Source organism: Lotus japonicus, chromosome 2, assembly GCF_012489685.1.
Source record: "Lotus japonicus ecotype B-129 chromosome 2, LjGifu_v1.2".
NCBI classification, from domain to species: domain Eukaryota; kingdom Viridiplantae; phylum Streptophyta; class Magnoliopsida; order Fabales; family Fabaceae; genus Lotus; species Lotus japonicus.
Genome location: NC_080042.1, coordinates 43,762,025 through 43,778,986, shown reverse-complemented (window position 1 = coordinate 43,778,986; position 16,962 = coordinate 43,762,025). Strand labels below are relative to the sequence as shown.

At 40.6% G+C, this 16,962-nt stretch overlaps 1 protein-coding gene across 1 annotated transcript; it reads right to left on the bottom strand.

Moving 5' to 3' along the window:
* Positions 1–10,134: 10,134 nt before the first annotated feature.
* Positions 10,135–11,589, bottom strand: LOC130736466 (uncharacterized). Its single transcript, XM_057588296.1, has one exon. It carries the CDS (start codon positions 11,587–11,589, stop codon positions 10,135–10,137), a length of 1,455 nt encoding a protein of 484 aa, XP_057444279.1.
* Between the last annotated feature and the right edge of the window lie 5,373 nt (positions 11,590–16,962).

Genomic DNA, 16,962 nt, shown 5'->3' with positions numbered 1-16,962 from the left:
TCACTATTCAGAAACTCAGATTTCATTGCTAAAGCATAAATAACTCAGCACCATCAATCAACATGTCATATATCAGCATAATAAGCAATAACCACATAGCACTTAGCATATAAGGCATGCACCACACATCCTAGATTACCCACATAGCACATAGCATGTAAGTCAATCTCCAAAAACATTCAGTAGATGAATCATCTACATTGTCAGCCGAAGCCTCAGAAAACATTTTCCCAATCATACACAAACAAGTGCATAAACAGTAAATCAAGTCGAATGCGTCGACACCTAAAGCATTAGCTAGTAAGGTAAGTTGCCCTTACCTCTAGTTATTCCAGCGTTCTCCTCAAACGTTCCTTCACAATGAGCTCCTTGATCTTCAGGAAATTCTTCAAAAGAACCTTTAAAGTAAAACCACAGTATTCTATCAAAATCTATCGGAAACTAAGCTATCAATGCTCACTAAGGTTACACGAAGTAGTTCATACTCCGAGGTACGATAATCTAGCGCGAAAGGATAAGTTTTCGGAAAAGGAATTTTCCTCCTCCTCCCTTATAGGGCTCGGCCACTTTTCACAATTGTGGGGCTCGATTTTTCTTCGATCAAACTTGGTTCCTATGCTTTCATTAGCCGTAACTAAGGGTATTCTGAACTCGGAAAAATTATCGGATCAAAAACTGTCGCAGGGGTATTTTGGTCATGATTTTTAACTTAGAAATTTCAAAACTGAAATCCCAAAAACCAAATTTTGCAGGGCCGTTACTAACGACGTTTATGACAACTAATCCTACTAACACTAAGCTAAGGCGATAGTTTTCAGCCTAAAGGTTGAAGCTTTACACCAAAAACTCCAAAAATGGGTATTTTAGGTTCAAATTGATTCCGGCGGAATTCCGGCGACATAACGGAAAATCTAATCCGGCAGAAGTGATCTTGGGCACATATAGAAGAGGTTTAGAATCAGAAATGAAAGATTCAGGATAGTTTTGCAAAAACCCATAAACTATCCACTCAGAAAACTCTACAGAAAAGCTATGGAAAAAGCGATCAGAGGTAAGGATTAGCGACTATACCTCGAAACCTTGAAGCAGCAACTGATTAATCGACGATCAAGCAAGAGATGAAGAAAAACTCTTCTTCCTTCCTCTTCAATGGAGCTCGCGGGTTTGGGAGAGAAATGGAGGAGTTCTTGTAAATTTTCTCACCTTTCTTGCTATATGTAGAAGATGGAAATTCGCGGCGAAATGAAAGTTTCGCGAATCTGATTTTTCCGGCGTCATTCTTCATGAATTCTAAGATATGTTTTGGCGAAAGAATTCCAAAACTAAAATGAGGTCTCCTTATATTTTTGGCAACAGATGCATAGTCGGTGTGAAACTATTTTACCCGATAAGTTGCTTTTTGCATCGAATGTCGGAATAGAAAACTTCCTTCGGAAGAAAGATTGAAATCATCAAGAGAAATGGGTGTACGCGTGTAGAATATTCATTTGAAGCTCTGAGTAGAAAAGTCTTCATCGTCGAGAAATTCTAGGGTTTTGAAATACCAGGGATTCGGTTTCGGCAAACTTCCGATGATTGGAATCGGACGTTCGTAGATCCTAGAGTTTCGCCTCGAAACGATTGTGATATATGGAAAAAGAGAAGTTCTAACATTTCTCTGAAGATTTTTGGAATTAACTTCCATCGTGCCTAAAAGTGAAAATTAGCTATATACTAGGGTTTCTGACCTAGGTTTAAGCGTATAACGATCGTGCTATAACTTTTATCGACTTCGATACGATCCTTTGACTTTTCCTGAACTTTCTCCTTCATAAATTTATTTCATTTGGTAAACTCTTGTTCAGGTTTCCCTTCACATTACATCAACCCTAATCGTAAATGGAAATCTCTTCCACTTATTCTAAGCTTAAAATCTTGGGTCTTACAAGCACATGTCACCAAAGGAGAAGGTTCCATCGATCAGGATTTAGAAGATTAATTCCAAAGAAAACATTATAGGGAATCTAAATGAAGGGGTAACTACCAGGTCTAGAGAGAACATTGCTAATGCTTGTTTCATCTCCAAAATTGAACCAAAGAACATCAAGGAAGCTTTAACAGATGAGTATTGGATCAATGCCATGCAGGAAGAACTGGGTCAATTCAAGAGAAATGAGGTATGGGATCTTGTTCCAAGGCCAGATGGTGTAAATGTAATAGGTACCAAGTGGATTTTCAGAAATAAGTCAGATGAGAATGGTACTGTAACAAGAAACAAGGCCAGACTAGTTTCTCAAGGGTACACTCATATTGAAGGAATTGACTTTGATGAGACTTTTGCCCCTATTGCTCGTTTGGAATCAATCAGATTGTTGGGAGTAGCATGTCTGCTGAAGTTCAGACTGTATTAGATTGATGTGAAGAGTGCATTTTTGAATGACTATCTGAATGAGGAGGTATATGTGGAACAACCAAAAGGCTTAGTAGATCCAACATTTTCAGACCATGTATACAAGTTGAGAAGAAAGGCATTGAATGGATTAAAGCAAGCACCTAGAGCTTGGTATGCAAGGATGACTGAATTTCTGACAAATAAGGGATACTTCAAAGGTGGGATAGACAAGACCTTATTTGTGAAGAATGACAGTGGAAATCTCATGATAGCTCAGATATATGTAGATGACGTTGTGTTTGGCGGGATGTCAGACCACATGGTAGATCATTTTTTCCAACAAATGAAGTCAGAGTTTGAAATGAGTTTGGTTGGTGAATTAAACTACTTCTTGGGGTTGCAAGTGAAGCAGATGGAAGATTCTATGTTCATTTCCCATAGCAAGTATGCCAAGGAGTTGGTTAAAAAGTTTGGTCTTGAAGGTTCTTCACATAAGAAAACTCCAGCAGCCACTCATATCAAATTGACCAAAGATGATAGTGGAACTGATGTTGATCAAAGCATATACAGAAGTATGATAGGAAGTCTTCTATATCTCACTGCTAGTAGACCAAACATTGCATTTGCAGTAAGAGTGTGTGCTACGTATCAAGGTGCACTTAAGGAAAGCCATCTTATTCAAGTGAAGCGAATCATCAAGTATGTCAGTGGAACCATTGATTATGGGATCTTTTATGCTCATCATACAAATTCTAGTCTTGTAGGATATTGTGATGCAGATTGGGCAGGAAATGCAGATGATATAAAGGGCACTTATGGAGGATGTTTCTTTTTGGGGAATAATTTGATCTCTTGGTTCAGTAAGAAGCAGAATTGTGTCTCTTTATCTATTGCAGAAGTTGAATTTATAGCTGTAGGAAATGGATGCACTCAATTATTGTGGATGAAGCAAATGTTGAAGGAATACAATGTCTTACAAGATGTTATGACATTGTACTATGACAACTTGAGCGCTATCAATATTTCAAAGAATCCAATTCAACATAGTAGAACCAAGCATATTGATATACGTCATCACTTTATCAGGGATTTAGTTGAAGAGAAAGTTATTTTTCTTGAGCATGTGGAAGCAGTTAGCATACATTTTCACGAAGGCGTTGGATGTGGCTAAGTTTGAGAAGTTAAGAAGGAAATTAGGGATTTGTGTAATAACTGACTTATAGCAGTATGTCAAGAGCAATGACTATTTTTCTCTGTATTTAATCGCTCTTGATCGTCTTTTGGAAGTCACAAATCTGAACTTCCTTGTTTCTATGAAATTCGATTATTCTCTCTCGTATTTCTCTCTAACCTCTAACAGTTATGCTTTTCTTTCTCCCAATTTCTCTCCAACCATGTCTCAAGAATCAGGGAAGAAGAACGTTGCTGGTCCTAAACCTGTCAAAAATGTTCATGGTGTCAGATTTCTTGGTCTGAATCCTTCATCATCCACACCCTCTGGGGTTACTCGCTCCTCTGCTGCAATTGCTTCCTCAGAATCCTCTAGTCCAACAAAGAGGACCCGGAGTTCAAGAATCAAACATGTTGCACACAAGAAAGGAGGAGACAAGGCATCAAATGCTCATGACATCTATGATGAGTCCATGCCAAATGACGATGTTGGTGATAATCAAACAAATGATGTTCCAAATGCTGAGGTGAATCAAGTCATCAATGATGAGTTGGAGACTCTTGCTGACGCTGCAACAGCACAAGATTTCGCACCAAATGTTGAATCTAAAAGAAGAACTTGGTTCTACCTCTGGTTTTGAAGAGAAATCCCAAGATTCTGGTGCTGAGAAGGGCGATGATTCTGATGCTGAAGATACTGACTCTACCAGTGAAAAGACTCCGTCTGTGGAGGTACCCATTCAGAAGACTCCTGAACCCTCTTCCAAGAAGGGTAAGGAGAAAGTGGGGATTGTTTCTGAAGAAGAGGAGTCTGGTGATGAAGTGTTGATCAAGAAGTTTGCAAGCAAGAAGACTACTGTTTCTGCAAGCAAGAATGTTGCAGATGAGAAGAAGAAGAAGAAGAAGAAGAAGAAAGTGGGATCTGATGCTAAGACCCCAAGACTTACAGAGGATCTCAGGTTCAAGTCCCTGAGAAGAAGAAAAAGAAAGGAAGGAAGGAAGAGAAGGTTGTTGCTTCCACTAGAAAGAAAAGAAAACATGTTTCTGACACTGACTCTGAACCGGATGTCGAGCAAGATGTCTGTTGGTCAATCTGCAAGTGTACAGATATCTCCGGGTTTTAATATCGAATCCACATGGATTGTGAGAGTCGTGGGTTTAAGCGCAAAGTTTGAAAGTTGCAAAAGCAATAAAAGATTCAATTGTTTGGTTTAGTTGTTGAGACAAGAGATTGTCAAGAAAGCAATTGTTAAGGTGACGAAAATATCAATTGATTAAAATGCCTAGTGTTATCGATCATCTAATCCACTCTAGCCAACCTATCCTATGCAAATGAGATCTTGATTCATTCCTTGTTGCTCTAGCCTAGTTAACTACCTGTTGATGCCTCACACAAGCAATTCCCTTAAACTGAAAGTTAGGCCCAATTCCTTGTGTACCTAATCATGCATTTGAGGCTCTAAGTTCTTTATGTTCAGGCCAACAAAACCCAACCCTTCCTCTATTCCTAGTAGCAAGCATAGAAGGGTCAATCTCAATTCATGTCCCCAAACTACAACAATCTACTGATATGATTATAGTCTAGTCTATAGAAAGATGTACATTCAAGCTAAGCATGAAAATGGAATTGAAATTCAAGGTAGAATCAAGAGCAAAGGCATAGAGATAGGAATTATAACTAGAGTTTTATAGAATCACTTAAACCCAAAGAAAAAAGTAAACTAGCCACTCATGGCTAGTGAATCCATGCAAGAAATGTAAAGAAAACCTGGAAAATACAAGGTGGAAGCTTCCCACAAGCCCCAAAAGCACTTTCTAAGCTTCAATACTTGGTAAAATTCCAACTAAAAGTCAAAAGTTCTGAACAAAATGGCCAAAAGCCTTATTTATAGGCAACCGGGTCGAGCCAAGGCGCTCAAGCGTTGCATAGGGGTGCTTGAGCGCTCCTGAAGAAGCTGAAGGCAAAAAGCTTCTGGAGTGCTGGCGCTTGAGCACAACAATATCAAGAAATTCAAAGAATTAAAAACATAATAGTCCTCACAATTAAGTACGAAACACATGCAAGTCCTAAACTTACTTAAAATGCAAGAAAGACCCTTATAAAACTACAAAATTACCAAAACTAAACAAAGATTCAAATAAATATAAAAATGCATGAGAATGCATGTAACACTACATGAGACAAAGAGAAAAGACTCAAAATTCACTAAAAAATGACCCTAAAAACACTACTAAACGAGGGCCATCAAGTCCTAGAAAAAGAGTCAAGGGGAAGAGAATTCCTTTGAAAAATACCTGATGCCCCAATGGACAATGTGTCCTTCCACTCTGCAGAATTCGCTCAAAGATGGAAATTTGTTTTTCAGAGAAGGATTGCTATTGAAAAAGAGTTAAGTGAAGAAGCCTTGAGTTACACAGAGATCACTGATCTTCTTGAACAAGCTGGTTTGATGAAGACTGTCAAAGGGTTGGGTAAGTGTTTTATTGAATTGACCTGGGAGTTCATTGTGAACATTCCCTCTGATAGTGATAATGAGGACAATGTTGAGTACATAAAAGTGTTTGTGAGGGGGAAGTATGTAGACTTCTCACCTGAAGTGATTAAAACTTATTTGGGGAGAAGCCCTAATGTTGTGACTAAGGGGGAGCCTGACTTGGACGGGGTTGCTAACACCCTCACTAGAAAGTTGATCAAGAAATGGCCAAAGAAAGGGTTGTTACCCTTTGGGAATTTGACTGCAAAGTATGATGTATTCTACAAAATAAGCACTGCAAACTAGATGGCTACCCAACATTTTTCTGGAGTGACTCCTCCACTGACCAAAATGCTTTATTTTATTGGAACAGGAGGTGATATTGATTTTGGAAATCTTGTCTATGAGCAGACTCTTAAGCATGCTGGATCTTTTGCTGTGAAGCTACCTATTATGTTTCCTTGTCTTTTGTCTTGACTGATTCTGCACCAACATCCTAACATTGTGATGGCTGATGAACCTCCAGGTAAGAAACCTCTGCCTCTCAAATTTGATTACTGTTTGTTTGTTGGGACACATGTTCCAGACATTATGTTGTCTGCTGCAAAGGGAACTGTCAGTTCCAGTGGCACTAAGGCACCTGGGTCGAGCAAGGAGGATATTGTGGGCGAATTGCAAGAAATTTCCAAGACCCTGCAAGACACCATACAAGCCTGCAAGGTTAGGAAGCATAATGTTGATCAACTGATCAAAGCTCTGACTGATGTTCCTGCTGCTGCTGAGGAAGAAGAGTTTGAAGAGGAAGCTGTGATTGCTGGGAATGAGAATGTTGAAGTTGAAGAAGAGAAAGCTCGGTATGAGACTGCTGGAGAAGAAGAAGAGTTTGATGAAGAAAAAGATGTCACTGGTTCTACCAATTCTGCTACTCACAGTGCTTATCTTTGATTTTTCTTCTTTGGATGTATTTGTTAAATCCTGCTGGCTCTATGAATTTTACTCTCTTGGTCTGTAATAATTTTAAGAACTGATCTCAGTGCACTTTGGTTAGCTACTACAGCTCTTTTTTATGGATAAGTATGCTAGTTCTTCATGTCGTTGGACTGGGCGAGCCCCCTTGGTGCCTACGCCCAGGGGTTACCCACCAAGCGGCGGTTGCCCGGCCTGGGAGTTGGGCCTCCTTAAGCGAGTCCTAACTTGCCCAACAGAGGCAGTTACGCGTTCTAGGCCTAGCTCCCCCACTATAAATAGGGAGCGGTTACCATTTTAAGAGAGTCTTGGCTCATTGGCCAAATAACACATGAAATTCAGTTATATTCTCTCTCTAACTTTCTCTCTCTATGTGCAATTTCTCTACACTAGGGGCTATACCCTCCCTCAATGTTCATGGAAAGAACATTTGGCGTCGTCTGTGGGGAACCATAAATTGTCTACTCCCAGATCATGTGGATTGGTTGCACAGAAAGAAGCTCCAATTGCTGTTGAATTCCTTGATTTCTGAAGGATTTCTTGATTCTCAGTATTCTTTAGGCAATTTCTTATGGAAACTCGCGGTCGATGACGACGCGTTCCATCGGAACAGGGAAAACGCGAGGAGGTGCTGCTAGAGCGGCCGATTCCTCCACCTTCACCGACTCCTCTGCTATCATCTTCACTTTCATCGGTTTCACGGCAGGAAACTCCGACGTCGGAGTCAATTTCGTCGCCTCGTTTGACAATCCCACAAGGAGACTGGCGACGAATGACTCGTAGTGTTGCTGACTTTCAACGGAGAAATGAACATCTGCCAGCGCAGCTCGATTTATTTCGCCTCGAGCAACAAGACGAAGGAGTTCACGAGGCGACGACAGTCGCAAAGTATGAAGAATCTAATATTGGAGTCTTTCGGCGGGTCGAGGATGCTATTGGGCTCCTCCGTCCAGTAAAAGGGAAAACGTGCGGTCCCGTCGTTCAGTGTATAGACCTCAAGGTATTCATGAGTTAGCCCGATTTTAAAAAACCTTCAACGAAGTTGGATTTAACGTTGGACTTAAAGGGGTTGAGGCGTTTGCGGCCAGGCCAGGCTTTAAGAGATACCCAGCCGCGTGACTGCAAGGACTTTGCGTCCACGTCATAGAAATAGAAAAGGTGGGTGGGTGATGGCTCGCATTTAATGGCATCGCAGAGGATCTCAAAGCACCTCATAAACGCCCATGCGTGGAGTGCAGTTGGCAGGGAGCGGCGTTGATGTCCCTCAGAATGGAGCTGTAAAAAGGGGAGAAAGGAAGCTTTATCTCCAACTCAATGAACATATACTCGTAGATAAACAAGAAGTGGAAGCTTCGATGATCGTCGTTCGAGCGATGCTGCCAGGGGCGATCATCATCCGTGCAACCGCCATAAACAAGGATTTTACCTATGGAATATCGTGGCAAAAGCCCCTGATCTCTGAGGAAAGACTCGAAATGGAGTTGTGGCTTTCGTAATCAGAAGGCTGGTTGATGCCTTCTTGAGAAGGGGCGGTTTTGGCAGAAGGAGGAAGGGTAGCGAAGGTTCTAAGCCGGAAGGCCTTAACCTCCGACGCCTCGAGGGGAACCCCGCAAGGAGGAGAAGGTACGGACAACACCCCGGGCATTGTCTCGCGTCGTGGGGGGAAAGTTGGAGTGGTGCGGCGTGAGGAGTTTCTGGTTTGGCGCTTGGGTGCCATGAAGAAAAGTAGAAAGGGGGTGGGGGATTGAAATTATGGCACACGCGGACAGATGTTCTACCAGATGTCTAAGACATCTTGTACAACATGATACAAAACGGTTAATTGAATGTGCAATATAAAGAACATAAACAGAGACAAGACACACGAGATTGTTAACCCAGCTCGGTGCAAAATCACCTACGTCTGGAGGGTTTTCACCCAAGAGAAAGATAGTCCACTATTCAGAGAAATTGTACACAAAAGGTCTTAATTGAACTGCCCCAGTTCATAGCCTTTTCTACCTATCTCTACAAGTGTTTATTACTTAGTCCTCCCCCTAAGTATGAGAGCCCCTCTCACTTTCTCTCAATCACTGCCACAGTGATTAATAGCTCACAACAAGAGCAAAGACAGATCTCATGATCAAACAACAAAAAACTCAACTCTCAGCAAAAGAATCAATACATGAATAAGCTGAGAGAACAACAAGTGTGAACTTAGACAAGAGTAAACCCTAGTTTTACTCAACAGAAGCTCTCTTCCTAAACACTAGGTTTCGGTCTTCATATATAGCAGTCATCTAGGCCTTGTCTTCGATGAGCTTGGACGAGCAAAGGTCCACACAACACTCAAGGAGTTACTAGGAAACAAATCTGCAGAAAAGTCTTCAATAATAAGTTTCCTATTTCAGAAATAAAACTCCCACACACAATCTCAGATCAAATCATTGAAACCGATTTGATCACATAGAATATAATCCTTGCACGGCGCATAGAAGCTTCCAGAAATACCCTAGCTTGATCACCAAGTAATCAAAACGAAGCTTCACAGAAAACCTAGCCAACTCATTGCAGGTTTCGCAGGGACAGATGTCACAGGCAAGATGTTGTGACATCGGGTCCGACATGTTGGGCAAAAACTTATCTTAGCTAAAATGCAGACAACATAACAAAGGAACAACAATCTCCCCCTTTGTCAAATTTTAGCTAATACAATCCACTACCATAAAGAACTCTTCACCATCTTGGAACTTGAAAAACTTGAATCAACATAGAAGAGCATCCACACAAACAAGGTAGCTTACACATCAACATAGCTAGTAGCATCATCTATGCACATTTCCATCTCAGAACCATTCTCAGTGCAGCAGAACACCATATCAGAGTTTTAGCACAACAGCACACAATCAACTATCACAAACAACAAGATGTTGTTTGTATAGAACATACAAATGCACAGTAGCAAGAAGCTACCAAATCACAATAGCAAAAAGCCATAAAGAACCAGCTACCAAATACCAGAGATAACCAAATACTATCCCCCTTATTAGCATAATTTGGCAAAGGTAGTCATAACATAATAGCATCCAATTGCTTACTAGAGCTATCCACAGAAGTCATCAGCACCATATTCAAGAATTATACAGACCAGGAGCAAATACGGAGCGCACATAGTCACACAGGGCTCAAATACATCCAAAAGAAATTAAAGAGAGGTGCTACGAGGGCTAGAACTATGGAGCTAGTGACATCCTCCGCCTCTTCTGCACCAGTCTCCTCATTATCCTGTTCAGATGCATCCTCTTCTTCGCCTACAGTTTCATACTGAGCCTCTTCTTCCTCATGAGCAGTTGAGTCATCCTCAACATTCTCAGCAATGTCTTCACTGTTCCCTTCCTCAGCAGCAGCAGGAGCCTGGGATAAGACCTGGATGAGCTTGTCCACACTCTTCTTCCTGATCTTGGAAGCCTGAATAGTAGCATCCAAGGATTTGGAAACAGCCCTCAATTCAGCCAAGATGTCATCCTTGCTTGTACCACATGCTTGAGTACCACTGATACTGGCAGGACCCTTTGCAGCAGATAGCATAATGTCTGGAACATGTGTCCCAACAAACAAGCGATAATCAAACTTGAGAGACATAGGTTTCTTACCTTGAGGTTCATCAGGCCTCACAACATGAGGATGTTGTTTGACTATGAGTTCAGACATAAGGCATGGAAATAGAATAGGCAGTCTCACAGCATAAGAGCTTGCAAGCTTCAGAGTCTGATAAAAAACAAGCTTGCCAAAGTCAAATTCACCACTAGTACCAATAAGATATAGCATTCTTGCAAGGGGAGGGGTTACACCAGAGAGATGATTGGTGGACATCCAATTTGCACAGCCAATCTTGAAAAGAACAACATACTTTGTAGTCAATTTCCAAGATGGGAGCAATCCTTTCTTTGGCCACTTCTTGACCATCTTCCCAGTCAGGGTCTTAGCAACCCTATTCAATTCAGGTTCTTCATCAAGTCCAGCCACTGGTCTTCTTCCCATAAACTCATTCACAACTTCAGGAGAGAAATGTACACACTTTCCTCTGACATATACCTTCCTATACTCAGAACTGCTCTCATCATCACAGTCAGTAGGGATGTTCACAATGAACTCCCTAACCAGATGAGTGAAGCATCTGCCAATGTCCTTGACAGTCTTCATCAAACCTGCATTAACCAACAAATCCATAATTTCCTTGAGTTCCAAGGCATCTGCATGAAGTTCCCTTTCAATAGCAAGCCTCCTTTGAACCACATATTTCCATCTCTGAGCAGAGTCTGGAAAATGAAAGGACACATTGTCAGGAACATCTTGTCTGACATCTGGCTCAGAATCAGAATCTGATACATGCTTTCTTCTTCTTCCTGGAGAGGGTTCAATCTTCTTTTCTTTCTTTTTCTTCTTCTCAGGAATTTGTACCTGAGATCTTTTGTACATCTTGGGTGTCTTGTTCATTGGATCCTTCTTCTTCTTGCTTCTCCTCTCTGCATCCTTCTTGCTTACAGATCTGGGTGCCTTGGTCACAGAAGTTGGAGTCTTCTTGATTAGTATTTCATCACCAGAGTCGTCTTCTTCTTCTGAAACCATCCTTTCTGTTTCTCTCTAGGAAGAGGAAATTGGGGTCTTCTAGACAGAAACCTCCACATATGGAGTTTCTTCACTGGCAGTTTCAACCTTCTTGTCTTCCTTCTCATCACCAGAAGTAAGACCTTTATCTTCAGAACTAGAGGGAGGAGTGTCTTTTTCAACATCTGGTTCGACATTTGGACCAACTGCAGCATTGGTCAATTTTTCAAGATAGTTTTCAACTACTTGATCAACTTGTTCATCTTGAATGATTTTGGGTTGATCATCACTAGGATTTTCAACAGAGTTGTCAGAGAGACTCACAATGGGAGAAGCTTCTCCCTTTTTGTTCTTCTTCTTTGTCACAGAGGTCTTGATTCTTGAACCTAGTGTTCTTGATGAGGGACCGGAGGGTTGATTTGAAGCCATTGCAGCGTTGGATCGAGTAACCCTAACAGGTGTTGAAGCAGATGAAGTGACTCCCATGAATTTCACTCCATGTTCATTGGTAACAAATTTCGGACAAGCAGCTTTCTTATTACCAGAATTGTGAGACATGGTGCAAGAGAATTGAAGGAGAAGTGAAAAATAACTGTTACAGGGTTTGCACTCGAATGAAAGAGAATAATCAGGTTTCTTGAACAAATGTACAAACCAGTTTGTGACTTCCAACATGCGATCATGGGCGGTTAAATAGAGATCAATATAGTCGTTGCTTTTGACATGTGTCATTAACTGCAATAAATTAGTTAACACCCAAATCCCTAACTTCCTTTTTAACTTCTCTAACTTGTCCATAATTTTAGCACAAATATCTGACAATAAGAGGCTATTTTCCACACGTTTCACCAAGATCTCTCTTTCAACTAACCTTTCAACATAGCAGTTATTGGTGTGCTCGCTTCTGTCATGATGATGCAGATCATTGAAAAAGATGAACCCCTTCAGGTAATCATGGCACAATGTTGTAACATTAGGCTTAACATCGTGTTTTGACATATGATTCTTGCTCACACCCATGATTTGCCCAAGTTCAAGAACAATGTAATTCCTCTCAGTATTTAACCCAGAAATCCATTTTTGCCATTTACTAGACCATGATCTATCAATCTTTTTCCACAACAACCATTCTTCTGTAGCTTTAACGAGATAGCTCTTCTTCAACACTCCATATGCCTCAGATTTTAGTGTACCCTCTGATCTGCTTGAACCCAGTCTCTCAACCTTGCTGCTACACAAACCTTGACAGCTATTTCCCTTACTTATAACCTTGATCAATTCTTCATGAAATAGCAACGATGTTCTTCTTTGTGTAATATTTTTCCGATAATCATCCTTGTTCAAGATACTGACACATTTACTCGGAGTCACAATCAAAGTGTTCTTCATATGTTTCATACCTTGTTCTGACATATGGTATGACAACCATGTTTCTGCACTCTTTTTCATCAAATATCTCGGAAAAAATCAACCTCCCTGTGACTATCAAGACAAGTGAGATTATGTCAGTTCTATTGTACCCCTTAATCAGTACCTTGTTAATTCTTCCACACACGGTTCCTGGATCTTGAATCAATTCATCAGAACCCCTTTGCAACTTATGAGCTTGCTTTGAAGGATCATTGATCTCATTTAACTTGACAGGACTCAGTGTTTCCTGTGTGAATTCTGCCCAGTCACCATCTGAAAGAGTTTTCTTGGAGCTTCTTGACATGAGGCATCTATTTGCACAATTTTCTTTAGACTTTTTGTAACATCCCACCAACCAGGTAACGACCTCATAGGAAATGCGAAACCCTAGAAAGTCGGAATAGGCAAATACGCGCTAACAATCTAACTATATATATATATATATATATATGTTTGTGTGTATGTGTATATGTGTGATATTTTACTGTATTACTTGTTTGCGCGAAAATCGACTTTAAATCGACCCGACAATAAGAGTACCAAAGGCATGGTCATAATAACCCCAAAAAGAGGATGAACTCGAGATAGAGGTAGGATAGGCTTAATAAATGATCTGATCACATCTCTTGGCAATGATGAATGCATTGTCTCAGAGTGATCGAAACCCGAATCAAGCTAAAAGAGTGATACTTTAATCACTCTAAAGAGATGATATTGAACCTTGAGAGGGGAAATACACTCTAATTTAGCACTAACAAGCCTGAACCAGTATAATATTGCATCAGTTTTGTCCCGACATGAGAAATGATAAAGAAATCGACCAACCGGTACCCTAGGATTTGTGTACCAATGACCTAAGCTTGCAATCAGCCATGACACCCTTCCTTCATCACCTTTGATGATTTCTGAAGCTTTCCAAACCCCTCCCATGCAACCAGAAGCCCTAGGATAATAACCATGCATGAAAACTATTGGTGGTGCAACCTTGAAAGTGCTTAAGCTTGGATTAGCCATTTAATCACTTTTCAGCCTATATAAACCGTACCATTCAACTCCACGCGACCCTAGCTACCCACAGAGTGCCCTAGAACCAACAGAGAGTGCCCAGAGAGCTTGAGAGAAGAGAAAAACCGAGAGGAAGTTCAGAAACTTCTTCTCTTCGAATATCTCAAACCAGAGAGAGTTAGACCTTCATTTTTGTTCCATTGAGTTCCTGGAGAGGAGAGGAAGAGAATCGACTATTCGTGGTCAAGTTTTGGTCGAGAAACGAAGCATTCACCATCTCCGGCGAAGCTCCGGCGAGACCCCGACCTGTAACTCGACTTTCCTCCCATCTCCGAGCACTTCAGCCACACCCACGAGCACAATTCAACTCCTCACTACCTGTAGATCAAGTTCCAGTATCCGGAGTAGCACGGCGGTCACGTTTTGCAAACCTCCGATCGTCTTCTCCGGCGGTCTCTGCATTTTCCGGCGATGAAGTTCTGCAACTTGCTCGTTTTAGCTCTTTTTCGATCCAAATTGATCCCTTAAGCATTCTAGGACATATATAGGAAGCTTTAGACTAGTTTAGAGCCATGAATCGTTAGGAATTAGGAGAACCGGTCCTTGGTTTTTGAAGCTCGAAGAAGCTATCGGGTTGAGCTTCTGAGGGCGAGTTGGCATGCAAACAAGATTGGGTTATGCTTCTGGAACGTCATAGGAGCTTTTAGGATAGCTAATTGTAGCAATAGAGCCCTGAAGAGGAAAGCCCCAATTTCACCTTGTGGGCAGCCTCTGAAATCGTGAATTGGCACTGTTAGAGTGCCCCGAAGCTAAAATTGATGATTCCATTGAACTCAGAAGGTAGAAAACTATAGGAATGGACTATTAGATGTTAGCATTAGGCTCAGTTTATAGATTTCTTAGTATGCAAGTAGACTTTGAATTAAGTGCTTAAAATAAGTGATTCTGAACTTGAGCATAAGCTGATAACAGTAAAGTGAGCTTAACAGAACCTAAAATCACTAGAATCATGAGTAGGTGAAGACTTAGGAGTTGTAGCTTAGTTATAGAATTAATTTACATAATATGGCTTAAGTAATTAGAATAATTAAGTAGAAATATTTTAGCTTGAGTTAGATTAGTAGATTAATGACTTAAAAATAATGAAGTCAGAAGATTAATGATAATATATAGGACATAAAGTCAGAGATGATGATATAGAAATTAGCTATTAGAAAATGAAATTAGTTTGCATAATAGAGGTAAATGATTAAGTTGTAGTTTTTAAATTAGTAATTAACCTAAGTGGATAATTTAGTGACTTAAAACTAATTAGGTCAGATTAGTGGACATACAAAATATAGGTCACACCCTAGTTAGTTGAGACCAAGGTTAAGTTAGAATGACGCTAGACTGATAGTTAAAAGGCATCATAATAATAATAATAATAACGATAGTAATGAACGATTTAATGCCTCGATTAGCCTATCTTGACCCAAGCATAATCAATGATGCAGAGGGAGCTATCTCAGACACACACGATCCTCTATTGGTGAAGGTTAAAGGTAAGAGGGGTTATACAAGACCTTGTCTTGGTACACAACTCATAAGTTAAACGTTATTACGGTAGAAAGCATATTATTATTTGCTTATGTGTTATTGGATGTATGATTGGATGTTGTGCTTGAAGAATGAATATTGGATGAAATGTTGTGCTGAATTGTTGTGATTGTGTCTCATGCTTGAAGTGATGCACAGTAGAAAGGGATGACAGTACATTATGGGATATAGTGGTACTTAGGATTATGAGCCTAAATGACATGGTATCAGGATTGTCTCCGATACGTTGAAGCATCTAAGGTAGTGGGAAGAGGGAAAAGATAATCCCCGATTTAATGAGTTGTCGATACTTGCTTTTGGAAATCGACCTACCTATAACACCTTAGGATTACCCTAGGATATTTAGAGTAAACAATTAAATAATGATAATAGAATACGCATGTGAGCCATTTTTCTCTAAGCGATTTAAAAAGTACATAACCATTAAACGGCGGAATAGAACTTCCGCTTGTATTCCTAAAACTACTTGATCTTGTCAAAGATCCCACCTCTAAAATAATTATGGTGTACTTACTCTAAGTAAGGCAGCAGATGCTTGTTTCTAATTTATTAGAGACTTAATGGAAGTATAAGGGGGAGATGATTGATACTTGAAAATACACTTAAGGAGCAATAAGGAGTAGGAAAGTACTGTCACTACCACTAAGAGAGTGGGAACACAGAGACGCCAAAGGTGGTCATGTTCAGAGATGAATTGACCCGGGATTTACGCAATGGCCCTACCTCTCCATCAGCTACCGGCAGGGTCCCGGAAAGGCCGGCCTGATGTGATGCAACAAGGACCGCATAGTCGTGTACTTCTGTCTGTGAGCTACTGAACGATCATTGTCTGGTAAAGAGTGGACTGTAAGGAGTGTCCATGTTCCCGAGACGACTTTCAGAAGATAACGAAGCAATAGCTTCGGGCCCTTAAAACATATTCATCACATAATAAAGGAAAATAAATTAAAAAGGTTGGCGATGAACTCACCATTTCCTACGAAGTAGTGAGAGAAGTCAATTCGAAGGACGGAGATATAAGGCAGAATTAACCACATTGCATTACTACTTGTGTTTGCTAACATGTTTGTATTTAATATGTTGGCTTATGTTTTAACGCTTATCTTATCTGATGTGTATTATTGTGCAAGTTGCGTATGACTCACCCTTGCACTTATTTTTATAAATGCAGATAGCAGGTGTGACAATGAGCTTCCCTCCAGTCCTTGCGATCCACGCTGATTTCCCGTCCCGTGCTGGCTGGCATGTTGACCTAGTTACCGGATACTGCTTTTATCAGGGACTCACGATTTTGTGGTGCAGAGATCCAGGAGCAGGACACATCGGTTTCCCAGTGACACTCCCTATGGTGTTCTCATTCTTTCTGCCGACCCATGCTCA